Genomic DNA, 19,550 nt, shown 5'->3' with positions numbered 1-19,550 from the left:
CAATATCACCACTTTTGTGAATTCCCCCCTTGGTGTTTGTTGCCAGATCTAGGTTGTGTGACTAGGTTGTGTGACACCACGTAGACACATAATACATCATATAAGTAAATGATGATCCCCCTGAAGTACTAATATGTAAATGATCCCTTTTGTTTGCACATAGTACTCATTTATGTTTTAGTTGAACTACAGCTAACTAGGATACTGCTCATAAGGCCTAAACATCATACTATATAACCAGCCTGTCTGCATCAAGTTCTGAAGTAATGAGCACAAGAAAAAATTGGGAAAAAAGCACACAAAAGAAATTGCTGGTGTAAAAATATACCTCCAACCTGTTTATTCCGGAGCGCACATACAGACCAAACGTTTCAAGAGCTACATGCTTTCTTCATCAGTGGAAAAAGTACACACACACACAATAAACAGGTTGGAGGTATTTTTTACACCAGCAATTCCTTTTGTGTGCCTGTTTTCCCCCTTTTTTCTTGTGCTCATTACTGTAGGCACCTGGCCAGGTGCATCTGGAGGATAACGGACTGAGTGGATAACGGACTGAGTTTACAAGGAACCGTGAGTGCATGGACTTACTTTGTTTGCTATCAAGCTGAATCGCATGGCTACACGTATTATGTCGTTACTGAACTATAGCTAAGCACATTATTAAGAGAGTGCTATCAGCTAATTGGTGCAATATTACAGCTAGGAGGAGGACAGACATTGGAGCCTAAGGGCGGTTTCCTCTCAAGGCAACTTCTGCGATTTCACTGAAATCGCGCCGCCATGTATGCCATCCCACCAGCGATTTACATTTTCGCCGGTGGGATGGCATTTTGGGGAGATTAGTCGCCCGCGAACAGGGAGATTTGTCACGGGCAACTAATTTCCCTGTGTGCCGGAGCCCTAACAATCATCTACAAAGCTTATTAGGGTCACTACTACAGTGGGGGAATTATGCAAATTTGTGCAACTTCATATTCCAGTGTAAGGATATGAATCAGCTGGTATCCTTGGAGGGAGGAGCTTTTGTTATATGGGTTTGTGCTCTACTCACTGGTGTATTTATAAGTATCTCACATATACTGAGGTACACTGCTACTATAAATATCTGTTTGGTATATTGTACTATACTGAGGGGTCCCCACATGAGTGGTTATTCTGCTAATGTTTGTGTTTTTTTGAATAATGCTATTAATATCTTGTGTTTTATTAACTTTTCAGGAGTAGGGTTGCTACCTAACCAGTATTTTGCCAGCCTAGCTAGTAAAACACCAGGCAAGGCCGGAGCCAGTATTGCGAATTTACCAGTCTACCTGTTATTCTACCTATGGCCTCAACCTGGCCAAAATTCCTAATCAAGCCAGGTTGTTATTGCCCATAAACACAATGTTTCTCTTGCTCTGCCTCCAGCCTGCCAACCTATATCACTGGTCCAACTCATTCTGCATCAGCACTCCTCCCCCTACATGGTTGTCTCACCCCATCCATGTCACCAATTTACTCCTCAGGGTCCCACTCCCTTAGTTTGAACTAAGAATCTTTCTAAAAAACAAAAAGAGGGGGGGGGCAATGAGGGGATTTTAGGCCTATTATAATGATGGGAATAGCCGACTTACCTCAAAGTATCATATTTATGTTTTGAATGCTTTAATTTATTGGTTTGAATGCTTTAACCCCAGAACTCATTGCAGGCTAAAGTGGCATTTCCATGTGTAATACCCCAGATTACCATTGTGATGTACATTTGACGTCAGTACTAAGTAAAGTATTATAAGTGACAGAAACTTGGGAAGCAGCAGTTCAGTAAGAAGCTGAGGTGACACAGTAGCCAGAAGCGATGAGTAAAATAAACTCTGGCACAGAGTACTTCAGTGTGCAAACTAGCCAATCAGGAAAGCACTGCACATTGAAGTCCTCTACACCGAAGGAGCTGCTTAGGTGGCTGTCTAATTGCCTGAAAATCCCAGGGATTCACAGGGCCTCATTGGCCAGGGGGACAAATTTGCAGAGGGACAGCAGCTCTGAAAGAGGGTAAATCCCCTGTACTCAGGATGGATGGTAACCTTATTCTATTACATTGTAAAAGTTAACTTGACGGTGAACCCCCCTATAATTCGAGAGCTCCCTTTTGTCTGTCCACCCTATAATTTGTACTTTGTGCACTATGCATAAATAAGGCCGAACTGTCCCACTGGTGCTGGGTACCAATTGCAAGGAAAATGTATTGGCACACATAGCTTTGCAATAGCAAACAGCTAAATTAATGCTTTTCTTCTCTTTAGAGCTTTGTTTTCCCCCTCGCTTTATTTGTGTTTTTTTACCAGCCTATTGGTATGTTATATGTAATAACATTATTTTAAACATTGTGTTAGAAGGTTGTGGCTCATTGGCTGTAAATAATCAGCAATGCTTATTATATTAGAAACATTTATAATGGTGTACTAACATACATACATATTTCTGGGAAATATAGCAATTGGTACTGCTTTTACACTTTACATAGTGCTACTTTAGAACATGGAATATCGCACATTTTTTTTTTTTTAGTTTTAGTGGTAATGGTCGTCCAGACATATTTCTTAAAATGTATAATTAGCAAAAAAAGCATTATTGTTTATGGCCAATATATCATAACACTTAAGTTTTCAACATGTTTCCACATTATAATTTCTGAAACAGTCCTTCTCTGCTACCTAAAAATCACTTCATTTGACTGTGTACATTTATGCTTTACAAACTGCAAACCTGTAATAGCACATAGGCTGCAGTGGCACATAGGCACTTCTACTTATATACATTATGAAGGTGCCTTCTTCCCATTGCAAATAGCTTCCCACTGACATGACTAGTGAGTACCACAGGTAACTCACCAGTAGAGGACACTCAGCCTGTTTTACCATTAATGTCAATGGGAAGTAATCCACTGCAGATACTCGGACTTTTTGACCAATACCACTTGGTATCAAACACCTTCTTTGTCATAGCTACTATGGTTACATCATATATACAGTAAAACATCAATTTCACATGTATATGAATATACAGCTATATATACACATGCCTATACTCATTTTGAGCAAGTATTGACTCTAGGCTAATTCCAGATTGGTAACATATCCTGCATCTGCATTTATAGTTGCCACCTGGCTAATATTTTACTGCCTTGGCCCATAAAAATAATGCTTGATGCCACTGTTAGGGATGGAAGACAAACATATAGGAAGGTTATTATGTTTTTTTCCAGAAAAAGGTGGCAACATTTCTACATTGTGTACATTACACTCCAGGGGCTTTACAAAAACAGTTTATTACACTATACAATATAAACAATTTTATAAATATAAAACAGAATGCTTTAAGCCTAATCCCATTAGAAATGTGGATGAATTCAAATAAAAAATACAGTGGTGTTTAGCTCTCTGAATTATAAAATTGGAATGTCCCTGATTTGTAAACAAAACCTTGAGCTATTTTGTACCAATAGGTACCATTACACTTTGACCACTGAGCGTAATTGCTTAGTGATACTGTAGCTGAAGCGAATGCCTTGAATTTACTGTGGTCTCATAAATGTTTGGTGCATTTTTATCACTTCCAAGCCCTATTATTAGTCCAGACTCTGGGCTATGTCCTTCCACAAAGAATCCAGTTTTTCTTGCACATCTTCTACAGAGCCAACACTGTCTTGAAAGTCCCAAGATGCAGGGGATAACTTGTTTTGTATCTCCTCAGCCTCTCTATTGATGGTCCTTGTAAAGTTCTCTATCTGCATCTTAGTGCTTTTTTGGAATTCCTCCACCTCTTTCTGTACCTGAGCAGCCATCTCATCCACATAAGGGGCTACATGTTCTCCACTGTGTCTGTTAGGGAATTGTTCTTTTACCTGATAAGGGTAAGACACCAACTGCTGCTTTAGCTCATCCAGATTCTTATGGATTTTCTCATGAAGATCCCTGGCATTCCTAGTAAGTTTTTGAGATAGTTCCTGCACCTGTTGGCTTAGCTTCTCCTGGTTTGTTTGTGTATGGGGTAAAAGATTTAAATGTAATTCTTCTGTAGCATGATGGATCTCTTTCACTAATCGTTCAGTAAGTGGATAAAAAACTTCCTTAACTCTTCCTGTATGAAGAATAATGCGGTCTTGGAAATTTTCAGCTAGTTTATCCATTTTCCAGTTTTTCAGATCATCTTGATATGGCCTGAGTTGAAGGTGCAACTCCTGTGCTCCCCATTCCACCTGGTCTTTTAATTCACTTGTGTATGGTAGTAAGCGACTTTGTAACTGCTCCAGATTTTTGCTGATTTTCTGGTGTGCCTCATCCATGTATGGGTATATCTTTCTGCGAAGCTCTTGTAATTCTCTGCGAATAAGTCTTTGAAGGCCATCGGTATCCTGATACAAGCGTTGCTGAAAACCATTCTTCAGTGGTCTTAGGAACTTGCCAACATAATTAACTCCATTCTGGAAACTACCCTTAAGAGTGCTAAGGGGAAAAGAGAGAAACTGACATATTAACACAGGAAAGATTCAGTTCTCTTACTTTTAAAATATATCCTACACATGATATAGATTAACATTTAATTTATTGACATATAAATATTGTTGGCTGTCATTCTCTTTAGTAGAAATTTCCTAGCAACATATCATTGTAGCCAAAAAGAGATGTTGTTGTTGTTTAATTAGGGGAATGGGATGAAAAATGAATCCCAGGCCATCAAACACAACAGAGCATTTTAACTATTTGCAGTGAGCATCAGCAAGACCAATAACATCACAGGTGCTCACCACAATCTTGCACACTTGTAACTGTGTGCCACATAAGATTACTCTGAGCAAACTTGTTAAAAGTCTACTATAACATGTGGATTATATGGCTTTATGGCTATATGGTTTACTCAGTACTCATTAGAGATCTCTCCCTGTTCCTCTCTGGTCAAATTCAAAAAAAGGTTTCATACCAACATGCCCAGTCTGGGACAAAAGCATCTGGGGGGTGCTCACATGCAATTTTTTCAGAAGCGAAATGCAGGATCAATAGTGCATGCATGCCCATAAAATATTATTTTAGATCCACATACATGGCTGGGATTTGGTGAAAGCAACATCACCAAGCTGCATGAATTTTGCAGAAGCAGAGAGGGTGCAATAATTATCCACATATGCCCAGATCTACCACAAGTCGAGATTTCTGACCACTCTAACATGTTTAGCTAGTTACCACATACTAGGGCTGATATAATCAATGACCATGTCAGTTTATTATATGTAATATATAATATATAACTGGGATCTGATAAATTAAAGACTAGAATATGAATAGAAGAAGTTTTGAACACAGAACAATAGTTTATGGGCTGCCAGGGTCAGTGACCCCTATGCTAACATATCTAACATTCTAAAAGTTAACTTGAAGGTGAACTAACCCTTTAACTACTCAAACATTTGAAGGGTAATATATGGGTTAAGTGCTCTGCGCAAACCTTTGGCATAATTCACAATGTTTTTTACCCACAAACAATTTGCATTGCAGTAAACTTACTATTAGTTTCTCAAGTCTCATCTCGGAGAGCCTCAATGTGTAAACAACTGTCACTGAGAGCTATCAGGTGCTTGGCTGCCCATTGAACGTCACAAAAAATGGCTAAGATATTTTAAGGGGGCTGCTTTTCCTTAAAAAACGCTAACTGACTATACTCATCATTGTTGATAAAGGTTCACAAACGTAACTATCCAGCTCTTGTACAACTACAAATCCTAATGCTATCTGAATCACTTCTGTGTTTCACAATAGTAAGATTACTAAGGGCAGTTCTTAACTAGAGTCACATGGGCATAAGGCACCTGGATCTGACCTTTGTATAAACACCATTTTACACATTGCTTGCGATTTTATTACAATCCCCCTTTTGTGGGGGGTTTTTCTGACTTACTTTATCTCTTGTGCTGTCTGCTGCTGTGGGTCCCATCTGTCCTTGTCGCTGGTCAGCTGGCTTAGGTATTCCCAGAAGCCACTACGGGTATTGTCAGCCTTGGAGCCTGTAAATATGGTTCAATTAAGTAAAACTGTCATTCTGTGTATTGAATGGGACTTAAATTTATTGGTAAGCAGTAACTACTATTTTATGCAATGAGAATGTATGAAGGTAGTTCCAATGAGAGATAAATACCCCCACTGAATATTGTCAGCAAGCTTCTAGTCATTATCTTTCAAACAGAAATCTTTATTTACATAATTTTATATTCAGTTTTATGATTTGAACTTTACATACTATTACATACACAGTATCAGATGGTGTATACTGTAGTAGAAGTACAAAGGTGCTACCTGGTACTTTTCCTCCACAGGTATTTCATTTTGGCACATTCTATTGCACATAAATGGAGACCTAGGTCAGAAGCTGCCCTCTATCTCATTAATTAAGTCACCAGATTTATTCTTATAGAACACTATGAACACTATCAATAAATATAAAAATATGATTCTTTTTAGGATATCAATCATGCCTTATCAAGTACACATTTCACCAATTAGTGTCTTGTGTGCAACATGTTGCTCCCCAACTCCCCATCCTTGGATGATGCTCCCAGTGTCCCCAAAGCAGGTGGGTATTTTTGGATTTCTGGCTTGGCATGTTTTAGTTGAATAAAAACAAGATGTACTGCCAAACAAAGCATCCTCTGCATAGAGGCTACCAAATAGCCAATCGCACCCCCCATGAACTTTTATATTGATTTGTTGCTCCCCAAGTTTTTTTTACATTTAACTGTGGCTCAAGAGTAACAATACTGGGGTGCTCAAGGGGGTCTGCTGGTTTTTAATACTCTCTTACCCAGAGTGGCTTTCTATTCAGGACATTTGTTTTGCAATAAGAGAATATTTTGTAACCCAGTGCTTTTTGAAAGGTAATTCTTTTACCCTGATGTTGTTTTATACTGTGGGCACTAGCCCACATGACTAGTTTTAGTGTGGGTAAAAAGAGCATGTCCTTGGGTGCCATGCCTCACAGGTGGGTGCATTTCCATAATCACCATGCTTCACAGGGTTCCATTCCAAAAGATCACACCTACATACTGGTTAGTCTTCACTTGTTAAACGCCAGCAACAGCTGGAATGCAGTTAGACATATTTTTCCCAGATTTATGTTTGGAATATTTGTGGAAGATTTCAGCTGTAAGCTTGGAATCTCTCTACCAAGTCAGCAGCATATTTTACCATACTTGATTAACATGGGATCTGGGTTTGTTTAGATAGGAATCAAGCTAGTAGAAAAATTTGGCTTGGAAATCATCAACAGGTCTGCAAAGCCTGCCAATGTGATCACATCATGTAGGTAGACAGATTAAGCAAAGCTCCATATGGTGGCAAAATTGGGTTGTGCATGAGCATTGTGACTACTAGGATTCACATTACCAAATGTTTATTTAGAGTCACTATTATAAAAGGCCGATTTAGTCATATTTATAGCTGTAGAGAGGTCATTTTTATTTTCCTATACTTACCTGTTAGAGTCACAAGGAGCACCAGGTACAGCCAACTTGTTTGCGCCATCCTGATGTTAGATGGACAAAGATGTTCAGGGCCTGAAACAGTTGAAATTAGCAAGTAATTACTAAGTGGTTAGGTTTTAGTCTGTCAAATGTGCTTAAAATAAGTAAGGAATGCACATGTTTTTGTATAAATTTGGGGAAATCAGTTTTATTACAGTTTGTGTGGTATGCAAACTCACTTTGCATGTATTCATATGCAGATATGTGAATGCTAGCTAGGATGTTGACACAATACAGCCTGTTGGATATTGTGTTGACAAAATTAATTTAAATGAAGACAAATGCTTACATGTTAAATATCACCACAGGGAAAAATCCATTTATTGTTGCTCCAGGGGATGACTACATGGGGTTCAGGCATCTCCTGTTTACTAAGGGGCTGATTTACTAACCCACGAATCCGACCCGAATTGGAAAAGTTCCGACTTGAAAACGAATATTTTGCGACTTTTTCGTATGTTTTGCGATTTTTTCGGATTCTGTACGAATTTTTCGGATCCAATACGATTTTTGCGTAAAAACGCGAGTTTTTCGTATCCATTACGAAAGTTGCGTAAAAAGTTGCGCATTTTGCGTAGCGTTAAAACTTACGCGAAAAATGCGCAACTTTTCGCGTAAGTTTTAACGCTACGCAAAATGGGCAACTTTTTACGCAACTTTCGTAATGGATACGAAAAACTCGCGTTTTTACGCAAAAATCGTATTGGATCCGAAAAATTCGTAAAGAATCCGAAAAAATCGCAAAACATACGAAAAAATCGCAAAGTACCGATCATTACGAAAAAAACGCAATCGGACTCCATTCGACCCGTTCGTGGGTAAGTAAATCAGCCCCTAAGAGTCAGATTTTAGACTCAGAATAAGAAATACTGCCAAACCATGTAGGGATCGAGGAACATAGGAGAAAAAGGGGTAACTTACAAGAAACTGATATAGAGAAAGTGAATTAGGGGTTGAGTGCTGACTAATTTCTCCACCAGGATTGTTAAAAAAGGAATGGCAAAATGATGTACCCTACTCGTGTAAAGGCTGTCTGCCTCTTAAAGACATGCATACATATAGCAGCACAGTATAGTGCCCATGCAGGCATTTTTGGGAAAGAACATACTAAATAAATGGCAAATACGAAAGAACATAGATTAGTAGTTGAAAATCGTAGCCTAAATTGCACACATGACAAGAAAAGCAAGAAGGAAAACAAACCATCTTACTTATGTGAGTCTATGAAAAATGGGCCTATACTTCACAAAAGCTGAAAAGTTCTGAATTAAAAAATATAAGCACTCAAGTATATGTTTAGACTGCTATCTGCTGGTCACAGGCAAAATTACAACTGGTTTATCTTTCACATATTACATTATTTGTATTTATTTATGTAATATTTGTTGTGTGTTGCCAGTAACTGCAGAAAAAGTTTGTTAAAGTGCTTTAGTGAGAAGAGCGTGTAGAGTGTCTAGATCCTTGAAATATTGTAGTTATATACTTGCTTCACACGTGATTATGACATGAAAGAATGGCATTTTTATCTTGTGGGGGGTTATATTTGGCTTGCCGCTGACATGTTTTACTGCCATCTATTGTTTAGAGGCAAAATCACAAACAAAAAGTGAATTAAACAATTGAATTAAATAGGCTCATACTCTGCTGCTGCAAGGAGCTTTTTCACTGTGGGCTTCTGTATTCTGTGGCTAAGGAGCAAAGGCTTGAGACCCTTCAAATATTGTACTTGCAGACTCCTGTATGCGAGAGATTTTACAGGTAGGTGTATGGTATTTATTTTTGACAGGGATCCCCAACCTTTTTAACTTGTAAGCCACACTTAGATATAAAAAGTGTTGGTGAGCCACACAAGCATGAAAAAAAGTTCTTTGGGGGTGCCAAAATGTGATAGCCTCACATGGACTGCTAGCCCATAGGAGGCTCTGCTTGGAGTAAAATGGTCTCTAGGCTTCTAAAGCTTGTCTCCAAGCCAGAAATGTAAAAATGGACACTTACTTTTAGGCCACTGGAAGCAAAATCAAAAGGGGTGGTGGCCAATATGTTGCTCATGAGCCACTGGAATCACTGATTTATGGTCTGCAAAATTCTACAAGTAATATGTGCCTGGGAGTCAGTGATAAGATATGAGCAAGGTAATGTGTACGTGTAAAAGTGCACATGAACAGTTACATAAGTTTGCAGATATGACTGTGAGTGGGTGTACCATGCCTTTCTAGGAAATAAAAAGATGCCCAGTGACGTGAGTGTATATAACTGAACAGAGCTGTTTTTCTTGAACGCAAGTTATTCTTTTCAGATTTATACACATGTATGTGTAATAATTAGTATTTCTTTGGAGATAGAATCGCTTGCAAAAATGGGATAATACATTGAACTCAGTATATTTGCCAGCAGTAGAAAGCCTAGGAATTTTATACATCACTTCTGTAGCAGGCTTTATCTGTGGTACCCTATTCCTATGTCTATAAAACTGGCTCTAGTTAGAGGTAGGGGAAATTGGGTTTACCGTGGCACCCAAACACTTTAAGAATCTGCAGCCAAAAAGCAAAATAAATATTAAAAGGAAATATTGTTAAACAACTAATAATATTTTAGAGATGTGGGATTAATTATCTTAAATTCTTGGACCTGGGACTTTCCAGAAAAAAGATCTTTCCATAATGTGGAACACTATAGAAATGTTTTGTAACCAACATGGAATTCAAAGTACAATGTACTGTTTTATTATTACAGAGAAAAAAGGAAATCATTCAAAAATAAGATCTGTTTGCTTGGAAAATGGCAGTCCCCTATTTTAGAGCTTTCTTGATAATAGGGTTTCAGATGCAAGTATGGGACCTATCATCTGCAAACCAGTTATGCAGAAAGCTTCAAATTACAGGAAGGCCACCTCCCATAGAGTGCATTGTACGCAAATAATTCTAATATTGAAAAATTATTTTGTTTCTCTCTGTACATGTATCAGACCCCTTATCTGGAAACCCATTATCCAGAAAGTTCAGAATTACGTAAAGGCAGTCCCCCATAGACTCCATTTTAATCAAATAATTCACATTTTTAAAAATGGTTTCCTTTTTCTCTGTAATAATAAAGCAGTACCTTGTACTTGATCCCAACTAAGATATAATTAATCCTTATTGGAGCCAAAACAATCCTATTGGGTTTAATTACTGTTTAAATAATTTTATTAGCAGACTTAAAGTAGGAGATCCAAATTATGGAAAGACCCCTTATCCGGAAAACCCCAGGTCCTGGGCATTCTGGATAACAGGTCCCCTACCTGTAATAATAAAACAGTACTTTGTACTGGGAGACAGAACAATCCTATTGGGTTTAACCATTTTGGGTTTAAAAAGTGTTTAAATATTTTTTTGGCAGTTTTTAAGGCATGGAGATCAAAATTACAGAAATACCCCTTAACCTGAAAACCCCAGGTCCTGAACATTCTGGATAACAAGTCCCATACCTGTAATAGATCCCACTCCATATGTCATAATGCATATAATTATATAAATGTGTCTATTAATGTTCTATTTTGATAAATCTGAACACAATATAATGTATGCCTGAGGATGTGATGGTCGTGTACAAGAGTGTATGGGTATTGCAATAACTTACCTATATAATAGTAAATGAGATTCTGCCCTTGATGTTGTTGACAGCAGATAGCGTATAACACAGTACTTCCCTGTTGTCCTTTGGTCACTCTGAGGCTCATTCCTGTGTGGAAACCCTGCTCACATTTTATAGATTGCTTGAAAAAGGTTTATGGTGACACCCTCTGTACGGGGTGGGCGAATTGCACTTCACTGAGTGTCGTCAGTGCACCTGACCTTGTGGGAGACACACATGCTGACAGATATTTCTGTTAAGGTAACGGCTGTGATATCACCACAAGGAGGCACAATGAATTAACCCATCTTGTTCAGCAACAAAGATTTCAACATTTTCAGTCATTCCTATAATGTAGGCTCTGTTGTTAAGGTCTGAGGCTGGAGATGGCAATGGTTATACATCTTCTAAAATAGTTCTCACAATGAATGAATGTTGTGGAAGTTGGGCTTCATGGTCTGAACTACAGCATCTGCTCAATATGATAAATGCAACTGGTATCTAGGCAGCAACCTATTGTACAGTGCATTTCTTTACATTTTAATTTGAAGAGGATTGGGGTCACTGTTTCCTATGCAGCTTCAATGCAGAAAAATACAGGTATTGGATCTGTTATACAGAACATTGACCCTGAGCTGTTTCCATAATATTGAGCACTAATTCTTATGGTTACTTAAAACATTTAAGTAGGATTTATTACTAGTATACTTTGTGAAATTACTTTGCCATCCAAAATAATGGATTTCTGGATAAAAGATCAGAAATCTGTATTGTGTTATTCCTTGGTGTCCACAGTATATACAATGTATTGAGTCTGTTACAACCTGTGATTTATTGCATAACTATATAGGGTAGGTATGGGAAGGATTGGATATTCCTTACCTTGTATGGATACTTTAATATAATTACATAGCATAGGCCATATAGGTCTACAAAGGGCACTGCTACATGTCACCAATACCATTTTTTTGTAGTTTTGGACTCTTGATCTGTAGTAAACATCCTATCTTGCCTTCCCAATAGACTAGGGAGACAGGCTGCAGGCTGCTTGGTTCACGTGATTCATGTTTTTGTTCCAAGCAATTATCCTGCAACAAGTAGTGTAGCTTAGCATTACTTGGCACAACAGGAAACCTTGATAGAGACCTAATGGTTTCTCTATACTCCTTGGTCCCACGTGAGACTCTAGATGTGCTGTTCATATTAAAACTCATACCGGTATGTCTCAAAATCTACTGCATTAACCACCAGGTGCTGCTCATTGGAGACTTCCTAGCAATATTCATATTTAACTAGTTGTAGATCTTGCTTGCTAGTATCCAGGTGCACAGTCTCTATGACACAGAAATTCTTGTGGTAACAACCTGCATTGTATGATGTTTTCTTGCCTAGCTCCCTCCTTGTTTCACTTTATTTTATGATTGGCAATATTGGTGGGAACATTAGATTTTTCTGCAATTAATATATGGCAGGAACTGGAATAGACATGAAACCAAAGGTGGCTGCTGTAAGTCTGCTTATGGAGCACATGTATGGAAGATGCATTGTGTAAGTAAGTGTTAAAATCTAATCAGGCCTGCATTAGGAGCATGAACTGGAACATTACATGTGTTTATGAGATGATAACTTGCTGTGTTGTGTACAAACACATTTAAATAGGTTAAAGTTGACAGCATGTGGGAGTCTGTGCCCTCTGTTATCGATGTGTTTTCATCCTGTCTGTAGAAGTCTATTAGATCAACAGTACAACGGGCAATTCTTATGTTCCAACAATACAGAAATATTCGTGTTCAGGCCAAAGTCTACAGCATTAATGCACTGGCTAAAAAAGCTACAATGATTGGGTATTTAAGTTTATCAAGAAAATTAATGCAGAAAAAGCCTCACTTTTTTCATAATTTCTGCTTTTAATAGTTATTAGCAGTTTAGACTGGTTATTTGGCTAAGCAGCTCTCTTTTTAATTCTCTCTTTGTTTTTTTTTTTTACCTTAGCCAGACATGCAGTCTAGGGAGTGTCAGGGGCTGCCAACACCCTTGCAGAGCACAACCATTGCCCCAGATGCAAGTGCTCTGTGTATTACCACTCAGGCAAGTTTTGGACCTCGAGTACTTTTTGCATTTGCATCTGGGGCAGTGTTGTATTCAAATGGAGAAGAGCTTAATTGCACTTTATTCTGTTATCTTTTCTGTGAATATGAGCTAGCAATAGCATTGCCATCAAGTTTTACCAGCGAAATATTCGACAAGCCCTAATTTAAGAAGGTAGCGTTTGTGTTTTTTTGGAGCAGTGATATGCGGGTCTTTGGGCAAAATGTATGAAGCCCCAGACCTCTCTCTGTTTATCCAATACCTTGTCTGCAAAAATCCACCAACTTCAGATCTTAGTCGAAAACTTTTGCCGTCCATATTTTATATTGTGTATTTTTTCCTATATATTCAAAATATCTAATCAATGTAATGTTTTGGAGCAAAGGCTTGTTCGTTCTTGCTTATAATCGGAATATAAATAAAAAATAGGAAAGATTACATTTTCCTTTCAATTTTTTTCCTTAACACAGCTAATGAGCAACGTCATATGTGATTTATTGCCAAGTGCAGATTACCTTTGCTTTGTCAGCCACTCTCTTAACATTTCTTTTGAATTTTGGACCTTCAGAATGTCACCAAAGAAGTAAAATGCTGAACTTTGTTAGTTAGAACAATAAAACTTAATCATTATAAAAAAAAGATTTTTTAAGACAACCATATTATCTTATGGCCTGAATCTTTTTTATGGATCTGAAAATTCCTAGAAATGAACAGGTGTGCTAAAATTTCACTTGTTATTATGCAAACGTGATATTTTTTTTTATTAATAAACATAGGGGCACATTCATTAAAGTACGACAGGTCCGATTACAAAAAATTTGTATTTTTTCTAAAGTTTACAGCTTTTGCCTATTTTCTGCAATATTTTCGTTAATTTGCACAACATTTTCGGATTTTGCAACAATTTGTGCAACAAAATCATATTTGTCACAACAAGTACAAAAGTTTCGGATTCATTTAAGCTTTGGTATTGTGACTTTCCTTGAGCTAGGTTGGAGCTGCAGAGTGCCATTGAGTCCTATGGGAGGCTTCCAAAATCATGTACTAAAGGTTCAAAGACAGAAAGGTTTTCGCGCCATCTACGATCATTCAGATACGAAAATTGCGTAACTTTCGGATCGTACCACAATATTTTCGTCCAAGCATGACGCGACTTTTCACAAAAATTAACGCACATCATAAATTTTCGTATTTAAAGTGAATTTTTGCAAATTGTACTCGGAATTCATATGTTTATTCAGTAATTGATTACAGGTAATTAATTGTATTGATAAATTAAAAGAATTTAAGAAAAGGATCCCCTACTGCTTGCTCTATGTCTTTGGATTACAGAAATATGTTCTTAATGCTTTGTACAGTCAGGCCAAGGAGCTCTGGCCTACAAGGCAAGGGTTGCAATCTGTGCCCCCACCAGCATGAAGTCTGTGGTCTGGGTTGCCACATTAAGCACATTCTTAATTTCCCTTTCCTTATTACAAGTGCACATGTACGAGTTGCCTCTTACGCCACCCACAAGCTGTCCACTGACATTATATTGCTTCTGGCAGGTGCATGTGGGGCAAAACTGAAGCCATTTTTTATTTGATTGATTTGGAAAATAAAACAGCAGCAATATACTATTTTCTATAATTAAGACTGTCCTTTATGCAATACATACAAAAAATATGCAAGAAAAGGCACAAAGACATAGAAAGTTTGTGTTTAATAAACAAAAAACAGTAGTGAATTCTGACATGATATTTTTAATAGAGCTTAAAAAAATCACAATTATTTCTACAGCATGCTATTACAGCCCATATTGGTTTATAAAGGTGAATAGAAAAAAAGATGTTTATGATCAAATAAAGACGAGCATAGAACAGGGTAAGTGGAGTAATTAAACAAGAGGAGGAAGCAGGGATAGGTAATTAGGAGGTGAGCCATTGTGGAGACAAGCACATTGTGGCATTGTGTAGTTGCATCTTTGTTATAATGTTTATGCTTTTTGTTTTGTCTTATAGATATGTTGTTAAATAATTATAGCTCCCACCTGGTGCTCTTTTTTATCTTCCTCTTTCATATACTTAGCAGGTTAATAGAGGTATCTAGCAATACTTTGTAAGTCTTCCTGATATGAACTCCCTAGTAATGTAAACTAAACAACTGACACAGCAATTACCCACCCAATAATGATGGTATATGCTCAGTTAAAGACATGACTTGCTGACATTTGGAAAAGTACTAGCCTGAAGGATCTGTACTCTCCACAAAGGATTGGCCCTGATCATTTTTGTTTATTCACCCCAGATTGCCACATTGTCTTGTGTTTTTCTCAGTCACTCTCCTTGCCTTGTCTTCCACCTTCACTCTCCCTCTCAATTGTCAGATACTGTTTCTTCCTTAATTTTCCCAGCCCCTACTGCTTACTATCCTCTCTTTAGCATACACCCCATGTGATTCATTTTAAAAAACACCAAAAAGGACTATATAAAACTAATAAACATTCTCACTTAATCCAAAACTCAAAATATTTTGCATAGCTAAAGTAAGTATATAAATTGCTGATATAGTTTCAGAGGTTTTAGCATTGAATTTTGGAAGATTATTAAAACATATTTTCTGCTTATATTTGGGTAACTGAATTATTAAAGGGGTAGTTCACTTTTAAATTAGCTTTTAGTATGTAAACATTTATAGATATAGTTATATGTTGTAGTATAGCACTCCAGAGTCAGTAACTTGACATCCCCTGCTCCCTGTGTTTTATATAGAGAATAAAGAGAAATGCCATAAATATGTGGCAATCTAGGGGGCCCATTTACCAGTGTTAATACTTTTATACATTTTTTGGAATCATATTTTTTAGCGCTAAAAATTATATATTTAAACAACTACTCACAAATACACGTTTTTCAAATTTATTGTGTAAAAACCATGCAAATCACTAATTCAAATCTACACCATCTAAAAGCTGGCAGGGTCAGCACAAAATTTTTTTCAAAAATTAGGATTTCATAAGTTTTCATATTCTTATCCGTTCCCCATTTTTATTTGTTTGTGCTTTTTGTATTGGGAACTTCTAATAAATAAGTCAACATTAATATTTTTTAATTTGTGAGGTTTATTGTTGTAGAAAAAAATTACCCAAATTTAAATTTTCTAAATACAGTTTTTATTTAGAAAAAAAATTATTGTGAAAAAAACTACAGTTGCCAGCCTAAGTCAGGCACAAATTAACGAGAGGGGTTGAGGAGCGGGGTGGCGTTTAGGGCACAATTTGTGGCACTGCAGAAGTTCAACCACTGTGAAGAGCTTCATATAAGCTATCTGGGAAGTTTTGGTCTTGTTGGGGTAGAGTGCCCTAGGAAAAGTGTTCCTGAATTACTGACTACTTCTACCAAAGCAAAGGAGCCAATCACAAATGCAGAGCTAGGCCTCTGGAGTAGCTCAATCCATCACTAATCATTGGGCCCAAAAGGAAGCACAAGAAAATAATTCAAGAGAGCATGGGGTCTTGGAATCACAAGCTTACAAAGTACAAAAGTGAATTTGGGGTAATAGGCCAGGCTTTTGAAGTTATGCACTATGAGCGAATGGAATGTTGGAGGTTGGGTGAAAGAAAAAGCTGGAGCATTGAGGCTTCTGGTACAGGTAGGTTTGGGTACACAGGGCCTTATGACAGACTAGTGATAGGAGATAAAGGTTGGTTTTCGGTGAGTTGTGACATGAGAGAGGTCTGGAGCAGAAATTATTATCAAATAATGATATTTATTTTTGGAAAGTATACATTCTGGTAAATTCAAAATGGGAACCCATGTCTTTCTACTCCAAACTACAGAGTGGCAATGCTTTCCCATAATTGGCAGTTTTGATGAAATACCTGAAAATCTTGTCAAAGCTTCCACTTTCACTCACCTTATCTCCCACATAACATTAGGTACCAACAAAACACATCCTAAATATGAAAGCCAAGGGTCCACTGAACAGTTTGATGCACATTGTGCATAGGATAACTAATATATCTGGCATTTAGAATCCCCAAAAGGAAGTTAGTGCATATAAATTGCCCTGGAGATTTCTTTAGCTACTGAAAATTCAATACATTTACAGCATTTTGGAGTCTTTTTACTCCAAACTTAGGAGTGCTTTCCCAAATTTGGTGGTTTTGATGAAATACCTGAAAATCTCATCAAACTTTCCACTTTCCACTTTCAAGCATGGGTAAATATGTCACTATACCTGTACTATTAAAGTCATTACTACAAGAATGCAGAGCACATCATTTGCCCAGACACTAGCTAGAGAGTGTCACACAACTTAGTAGACCAAAGATACTGATAAATGTATATATATTGTATTTATAGTTCTTTCTTTTTCGTATAAAAGCAAAAAGGTTGTGCTATGGTAGCCATTATAATCCAAGAAAGATAAAGAACATAAGGGTTGATTCACTAAAGTGCGATAAAACAAGCGCTATTTATAGCAAGCGTTAAAAAATGTATCACTTCTTATTTTTCGCGACTTAACGCACAATTGACTAAAAGGATACTTGCGTTAATATGTTGTTTGCATTATTTATGAGCACGCTGAGCGGTTTAGTCACGATAATATCGTATTGGCGATCCGAAAATCAAGAAATTTTCGTATTTAACGATCGTAAACAGCTGGATCTTGGATTCCGGCTTTGATCCTTCTGTGCATGATTTTGGAAGCCTCTCATAGGACTAAATGGCACTCTGCAGCTTCAACCTGGCCCAAGGAAAGTCACGATACTGAAGCTTGAATGAATCCGAAACTTTCGTACTCGGCGCAATAATACGATTTCTTCGCACAAATTTTGTCGCAAAGTACAAAATTGTCGCAAAAAGTAGTTTCGAGAAAATGGGACAGGTTCACTTATTGCTAAAATTAATTTTAAAAAGACAGTATACCCCATTTTCCAGCATTGGTTCGGTAATAGGGCTTGGGTTTGCTTTTTGGTTTAATTAGGAAATATCTATGTATTTTGTTATTTCTTGCACTAAACAGAGCAAAATCTAAAACTGAAAGCAAAGCCACATATTACTGATCTATAGACCTACTCCTACAAATCTATTTGCTGGTTTATATAAGCACAAACAAAACAAATTAGCAGTCCTATAAAAATATTCGGTATTACAAGCTGCTGCTTATCTGAAAGCCTAACAGGCTACAGTGGCAGAAGGGAAGGGTTTTAGTTTTATTGTGTAAAAATCATGTCACAAAACATACAACTTTTGAAAGCTTTAAAACAGTGGAATGATGATATGAAATATGTCAGCACTAGTGCTCATAGGATAGAGTCACCCAGAAACTCAGTACTGCTATAAGCAAAATTTCTTCCAAGAAGCAACATACGTAACCATGCCATTGTTATTCATACAGTTTATTTGTGGGAGGAACAAACAGCTATCATGCTGCTGCTATAAATATACTTATATTACACTTAACCATACAAATGGCTGCAGTAAATAATACTTGAGTTACTGCTGAATTTGGTCCTATCAGTTGCCTTGCTCATTGAGTCTACTACTTTCTAGCTGCCTTATTGGCTAGCGCAAGTCAATTTGAACTGGGTGTGCCCTATTTAAACCCTCTGCCCTGAGCATCATTTCTTGAGTACTAAGAATGGCCCGTGGTTCTTGCATCTTCTGACACCTACCTAGTCCTGCATTGGTCTAGTTACCATCCCTGCCTCTCTGCTTCAGTCTACCTCCTCACCCTTTGCTTCCCACTCTAGTTGGATCTGCCTCTTTGTTCAATCCATCCCACTCCAGCCTGTTCTGCTTATTCACAAGCTCCATACAGCCCATTTCAGTATGTTTTTCATTCTCACCTTCTTCATCCCACTCCAGTCTGTCCTTCTTCCTGGTCCACACTGCTCCACTCAAGTCTTTTTTGCTCCTTCACTCACTCCTGTTTGAGATATTTGTCCTCTCTTCCATGTTTAATCACTTGCTGTTTCCATTTTGGTAGAAATTTAGGCTTTTAAACATGGGTGTTTCTTTCTGGTCTCCAGTGAATTGGCTTGGGGAACTGTATTTGTTTGTTAGCAGACAGGTTGGGTTTATGGAAGGGCCCAGGAGGCACTGTTTTTCTGTTGGGACTCATTCTGTTCTGGTTGGATTTGAGGCATCTCCAGTCATGTTGTTCAGGATTGCACCCACTCACCTGCCCAAAGACTAATAATAAAAATAAAAAAGGGTATTTTCTCAGCTCAAGAAATGTGTAACTTTATTTCTGTGAAAAGATAACAAACCAGCTTGGAGTTAATGCAGGGCAATGTTATTATTACACTCAGATG

General features: G+C 37.6%; 1 protein-coding gene across 3 annotated transcripts; it reads right to left on the bottom strand.

Annotated features, from left to right (window-relative positions):
• Positions 1 to 2,413: 2,413 nt before the first annotated feature.
• On the bottom strand, positions 2,414 to 19,411 carry apoa5 (apolipoprotein A5). 3 transcript variants are annotated; one of them, XM_031904800.1, is made up of 5 exons: positions 19,083 to 19,411; positions 11,168 to 11,282; positions 7,502 to 7,582; positions 5,932 to 6,037; positions 2,414 to 4,484 (listed from the first exon to the last, which is right to left on the bottom strand). In XM_031904800.1, the coding sequence occupies exons 1-5, from the start codon at positions 19,089 to 19,091 to the stop codon at positions 3,608 to 3,610; spliced, it is 1,188 nt and encodes a 395-aa protein (XP_031760660.1). In that variant the 5' UTR covers positions 19,092 to 19,411; the 3' UTR covers positions 2,414 to 3,607. The 3 variants fall into 3 exon arrangements, with proteins under 3 accessions (XP_031760660.1, XP_031760661.1, NP_001116904.1); XM_031904801.1 differs by lacking the exon at positions 11,168 to 11,282 and having other exon boundaries at positions 19,083 to 19,410; NM_001123432.1 differs by lacking the exon at positions 19,083 to 19,411 and having other exon boundaries at positions 11,168 to 11,230.
• Positions 19,412 to 19,550: the final 139 nt, after the last annotated feature.

Source organism: Xenopus tropicalis, chromosome 7 (assembly GCF_000004195.4).
Source record: "Xenopus tropicalis strain Nigerian chromosome 7, UCB_Xtro_10.0, whole genome shotgun sequence".
NCBI lineage: Eukaryota > Metazoa > Chordata > Amphibia > Anura > Pipidae > Xenopus > Xenopus tropicalis.
The sequence above is the reverse complement of the archived record's forward strand: the minus strand, read 5'-3'. Positions and strand labels throughout refer to the sequence as shown.

Coding starts and splice junctions, on each gene's coding strand:
- apoa5 (XM_031904800.1), bottom strand. Junction 7,583..11,167: donor TCTCATTTACTATTATATAG/GTAAGTTATTGC, acceptor CAACTGTTTCAG/GCCCTGAACATCTTTGTCCA. Junction 6,038..7,501: donor GCTCCTTGTGACTCTAACAG/GTAAGTATAGGA, acceptor CCATATTTACAG/GCTCCAAGGCTGACAATACC.